The 6,145-nt window shown below is 38.4% G+C and overlaps 1 protein-coding gene across 1 annotated transcript in view; it reads left to right on the plus strand.

Annotated features, from left to right (window-relative positions):
• FAM117B (family with sequence similarity 117, member B) overlaps positions 1-4,277 on the plus strand; it is a 112,642-nt gene extending 108,365 nt beyond the window's left edge. The window contains exon 9 of the mRNA XM_006889150.1: positions 3,959-4,277. Within this exon, the coding sequence (XP_006889212.1) occupies positions 3,959-4,277 (319 nt within the window). The remainder of the gene's footprint in view (positions 1-3,958) is intronic.
• The last annotated feature ends 1,868 nt before the right edge of the window (positions 4,278-6,145 follow it).

Genomic DNA, 6,145 nt, shown 5'->3' on the forward strand with positions numbered 1-6,145 from the left:
GTCTCCAGAGAGACACTGTTGCTCCTGAGTACCTTAGAGAGGTCCCTAACAGCAGACTTTCCCATCACGATACGCTTTTTGATTTGTATTGGGATTACACTGAACGTGGAAATTGCCTTTGGTAGTATTGTCTTTTTTCACAATATTGAGTCTTCCTATCCATGAGCATGGAATATTCTTCATTTTTCCAGGACTCTTTTTATTTCTTGTAGTAATGTTTTGTAATTTTCTTTGAATAGATCCTTAGTGCTTCTAGTTAGATTTACTCCCAAGTATTTAATCTTGTGATTAGCTATTGTGGTGGGCATTGTTTTTCTTAGTTCCAGCTCTCTATTCTCTTTGTCACTGTAGAGAAATCCAACTGATTTTTTTGTATGTAGATCTTGTATCCTGCCACTTTGCTGAATTGGCCGACTGTCCAGTAGTTTTCTTGCTGAGTCTTTAGGGTTTGCTAAGTATATTATCATATCATTTGCATAGAGAGATAATTTTACTTACTGCTTGCCTATTTGGATACCTTTTGTTTCCTTCTCTTGTCTTACTGCTATTGCTAAGACTTCCAATACAATATTGAATAAGAGGTGTTAGTGGGCATCCTTGCATATTTCCTGTTTTTAAAGCAATGTCTTTAATCCCTCTTCATTGAGAACAATGTTGACTTTTGGGTATGCATATATACTTTTTCTATGTTGAAGAAATTCCCCTGTAATCCTATTTTGTTGAGTGTTTTAATCAGGAAAGGGTGTTGGATTTTGTCAAAGGCCTTTTCTGAATCAATTGATAGGATCATGTGGTTCTTGTTCTTTGCTTTGTTTATATGATGAATTACATTAATTGTTTTCTTTATGTTGAGCCATCCGTGCATACCTGTTATGAATCCCACTTGGTCATGGTGAATTATTTATTTTTTTGATGTACCGTTGGATTCTATCAGCCAAGATTTTATATTATTCAGGATTTTTGCATCTATGTTCATAAGCAATATTGGCCTATAGTTTTCTATTTGGGTGGTGTCCTTTCCTGGCTTTTGGTATCAAGGATATGTTTGCTTCATAGAATGAGTGTGGGAGAATTCCATCTTTGTATTTGTCCTTTTGTGACTGAGATAATTCAGTCAGCATAATATCCTCCAGGGTCACCCATTTTGTATAATATTCCATGAGTTCTTTGTTTTCTAAAGCAGTGTCATATTCCATTGTGTGAATATACCATAGCTTCTCTATCCATTCATTTCTTGACTGCTGATGGCAAGGTTATTAAATGGACATCGTTTTCCATGCACTCAAGCCATGACATATTGGACAATTTCTCGCCATCGATTACGATGTTGCCTGGGGTCCAGTAGTGAGGATTTTTGTGTTCTTGATGTTGAGATGTGATCAATATTGAAGACGGTAGTCTTTGATCTTCTGCAGCAAGCTTTTCAAGTCCTCTTCACTTTCAGCAAGCAAGGCTCTGGCTTCTTCATAACTCAGGTTGTTGATGAGTCTTCCTCTGATCCTGATGCCACATTCTTCTTCAAAAAGTCCAGACTCGCAAATTATTTGCTAGGCATACAAAAGGAATTGGCACAGAGAAAGGGTAATACCCTGACACATACCTTTCTTGATTTTTAAACCATGCCATGTTTCCTTGCTGTGTTCATATGACAGCTTTTTAGTGTATGTGTAAGTTTCACATGAGCATAGTTAAGTGTCCTGCGATTCCCATTCTTCTCCATGTTAGCCATAATTTATGATCCATGTAGTCAAATGCCCTTTCATAGTCAATAAAATACAAAGAGACATCCTTCTAGTATTCTTTGCTTTCAGCCAGGACTGTATGCTACAGTCCTAAAGATTTGAATCACCAGTTACTCCACAGAAGGATAAGCAGTCTCCTACTGTGCAGATTACTGTCTCTGAAAATCCACTGGAGGATCAGTTCTTGATTGGTTCTAACTTGATGGTATACAACAACATACATATCTAAATATAAAAGTACTCAGCTGAGTTTCCATAATAATCAAGAAAGAAGAGGGCCATAAGTAAAACATAATCTAATCTTTCTTTGTTTTTAAATATACTGTGTTAAATTTCTCAAAACTAGTGTATCTGTGGGCTGGTGTCATTGTGTACCATCAAGTCAGAACTGACCCATAGCTAACCCTGCAGGAGGTTCCTGCACACGAGAGGAGATGGCCCATCCTTCCTCTACACTTCTGGGTAGTAGTCATTATTAATAAAATTAGGCCTCCTGAAGCATTGTCTGTTTAGTACACACTTTTCCACCCTCCATAGGTGTTTGTTCTTACTCATTCTTGTCATTCCAGTTGAGATATACTTTCCTTTATGAAGTCTTGTTTTTCCTCTTCCTTTCAGACTTGCCCTCTTCCTCCTTGCTACTCACCCCACACTCTTGTTTTGCTGCCTCTAAACTTTTTATCCTATCTATTAGTACCTGTTGTAGAGGTACTAAATTGTTCTGTGCTGTGGACTCATTTGATACTCTGAAGTTTATGGATCCCTTTTCAGAATAGTATTTTGAAAGGTATATAAAACATAAAATTGCAAAGGAGACAAATTATATTGGGGGAAATTTTTTTTTTCACAGTTGTCCCCTCTTCCCAGGAACTACAAATTTAGTCCATTTCTCCCATGCAGATTATGAACTCAGGGGAGCATTCTTTTTTTTTGGGGGGGGGAGCATTCTTATTTCACATTTGTGCCCTTGCAATTTAATGGAGACTTGGCTCAGTCACATTTTTACTGAATTGACTTAGAGGGATGGCTGAGAACAGTACTTTTATCATATGCTCTTAAGACTATGTCTGTCTGAGTTCTGATTTAACTTTTCTTGCCTTATTATTTTTTGGGGGGGATTTAATGGAACTTCCAGGCTATGAGGTTTTTTCCCCCCTCATTTTTTTCCCCCCATGGTACAACCTGCCTCAGTGCCTGCAGCCTATGAGCAGAGAGGCCAGGCAATGGTTCAGGACTACAGTTTGCTGTGGCGTGGAACACTGTGACAACCAGGCCACTTTTTAACAATTTAATTTTCAGATACTTTCCTTTCATGGAGTAGCACAATTCAATATTTTAACTATTTGAGTCCAGTTTCAGGAGCACCTGGGCATAAGGAAGGATTTGGCTTCAATAAAACTTTTGAGGCAAAGAACTACCATTAACTTTTTATTTAAAATTGACATTATGTTGCTTAGAAAATCATCATGGTTAGTTTCATGAATTATTTCAGGTAGAAGCATATTTAACAGAATGTGGACGGAATGACCTGTTCACTGAAGATTAGTCATGCAATGGAGGACTTAGCAACGATGGAATTTGTAGATTGTGTCTGTACCTGTTGACCTAGTTAGTAGGGATTTGTGCTGTTAACTCAAAGGCAACAATTCTGTGGTGGTTTGATACACCCATGGCTTTGCAGGAGAAAAAGGACAATCTCTTCTTCTGCGAAAACACCTTCGTGTAGCCTACTAGAGCCTACTAGAGTTAAGGGTTGATTTTGACTCAGTTAACAGGGAGTTTGAGGGGTTTTTTGTGTCTGTGTAAAATCTCTTGAAAATGCTATAACTTTTGAGACTAAATCATGGTAATAGGTTATATTTTGTCTCTAAATATCTAGATTGATTGATTGATTGGTTTTGCCTTGGGAAGTTATCTACATTGGCTATCATACCTTAGATCCACAATGGTTGGTGGCTGTTGGTGGCAGCCTGAGGCCCCTAGAAGGCATTAGGGACTTGCCAGAGAACTGGATACAGCAGTGATGAATGTTTTTAGTAGCATTCCAGCATACATACTGTGTGTCATATGTCTAGTTCCCCTTTGGTCTTTGGCAGTTGACTGACACATGCCTTAAGTTTTGCATTCCAATTACATAATTAATTTTAAGAAAAAAGATAAAAGTATTTATTATGTTCAGTGACTTAAGAGTATTGGGTTATCTATTCTGTGTCTAGGCCTAAACAACTTCATGAAATCCCAGCCTTTTACTGTCCTGACAAGAACAAGGTGAATTTTATTCCTAAAAGTGGCTCTGCTTTCTGCCTCGTCAGCATCCTCAAGCCACTTCTTCCCACACCAGATCTTACCCTCAAGGGCTCTGGCCACAGCCTGACAGTCACCACTGGCATGACAACCACTCTACTGCAGCCTATTGCTATGGCCTCTGTGTCTACAAACACAGAGCAAGACCGAGTCTCTCGAGGAACAAGTACAGTCCTGCCATCAGCCCCTCTACTCCCACCACCAGAATCAATCGAGGAAGCAGAAGGGTAAGTCCTAGTGCTGTGTGGCCATTGTTCTAAGAAACTGAGAACCTCCTCGGATCACTTGACTATGACGGCATCAAGCGCTCCCAGTTGGCTGTGATGTGCTCCAGCTTTCCACAGTGACACGTGACAGGCTTCACAAAGAAAGCAGCAGCCCTTCCGATGGCTCTGCCCAGCTCACGAAGGCCAGCACTCGGTTCTTAGCCTGCTTTTCCTTAAAGCACTGACTGAAACAAGAAAGGTCTCATTCTTTACTTTTGGAGGGCTGATATCTCATTGCTTTTGTTCTCAGATTAAACTTAAAAAATAAACAACTGATCCCTGCAAACATGATTCCTGAAGGGAGACATGAACGATGCTGCAAGAACCATCTTTTATATGAAAATGACTATTTTATAATACCAATGTTACATTTTCTGAAACGAAACGTAGCAAACAGGATGTTCAAAAGATTCTTTGGTGGCCTCTGTTTCTTGTTTCCCTTTCTAGATGTGTGCTTTTCTCAGCTGTTTTCAGCTTTGGGACCAAAGGGATTAATCATGGACATTTTCCCAGCAATCTTAAACTCATGACTATGTTCTTCTCCCAAAAAAGAATTGATAGGTAAATGCATTGAACCAATATATATTTTAAAAAAGAGAGGTAAAAAGCAATATCCGTACATTATGTGATTTATGTTTTTTGATGTCAGAGGTTTGTGCTTTGGGTAAAATGTTTGTAAAACTGATGTTTTCTTCACTGTACCTGTATACATTTCACCATGTGGTCAGAAAAATTATAGACTGGAGACAAGTGCTTTAATATGTTCTTGCACATGATTGGAACTTGGATTTAATGTCAATGAGCCAAAAGGAAACTACCCAGTGTTGATTGCTAGCTAGGAATAAGGAGCCCCTTTCATATTCTGTAAAATGTGTCACATGATGTCCCTCCTTACCACAAATACTGTTGTTCTACCTTAAACCATCACTGTATCATAGCCCCAAGAGATCCTAAAATGGCTGTGCATGGATTCCCTCCTTTGCTTTTGTGATATTGTCGTCTTGTGGATTTGGTCAGGGTTTGTAGTTTGCAAGGAGTGTAATCCACTGAATAGCGATCCGTAGCCACAGAATCTTATGACTGGCTTTGTCTTTATGGTGGTTGGAATTGAGATTTGTTGCCTAGCTCCCCCCACCCCACTACATTCTGTATAATGGGGGAAACAGACAAGAAGAGCTTTTGGAGTATAAACAACAGGCACCTCTGAAAAATCCATATTATTTTGGGTTTAGATTCACCATAATACACATCACTGCTAATATCACATGAAAAAAATGTCCTTATTACATTAAGGAGCAACTCCCTTTTAAAGAAAATGTTTCACTGAGTAGCATTGATGAGTATCTGTCTAAGAGCTTCATATACTACCTTATGATGCAATAATTTAATTTTCCTACAGATAGGCAGAATAAAATCTTAAATACTTGTAAAAGGAATACTGCTTCAATAGTTAATATATCAGTTTGTCCAGACATAGCTTGTTGAGGAGAACGTAGTGGGAGCAATAAATCTGAAAGGGACTACCTTATACTTATGCACCTTTAAAACATCTAAGTATTTAAAAATGTATCCTGTAAGTTTAAAATGGTGAAATATCTAAGTAAGGCCAGATAAATGAAAATACTTTCAGTAAATCTGTCAGGTTTTAGTTGGTAAGGACCAGTGAATTTTTGCTACCTTTCCTGTCTAAAACAAATTTACTTGAGACTTTACATGATGGCCTCTAAAGCCAAATTTAGACCACTTAGGGTCTAACTTTAATGGTTGGTGGGGTTTTTTGGAACCTTGTTTCTGTTATTACACCTTCGGATTATGCCATTTCACCACCAAGCA

The sequence above is a fragment of the Elephantulus edwardii genome, unplaced genomic scaffold, assembly GCF_000299155.1.
Source record: "Elephantulus edwardii isolate Elephantulus edwardi_28Jun2011 unplaced genomic scaffold, EleEdw1.0 scaffold00075, whole genome shotgun sequence".
NCBI lineage: Eukaryota > Metazoa > Chordata > Mammalia > Macroscelidea > Macroscelididae > Elephantulus > Elephantulus edwardii.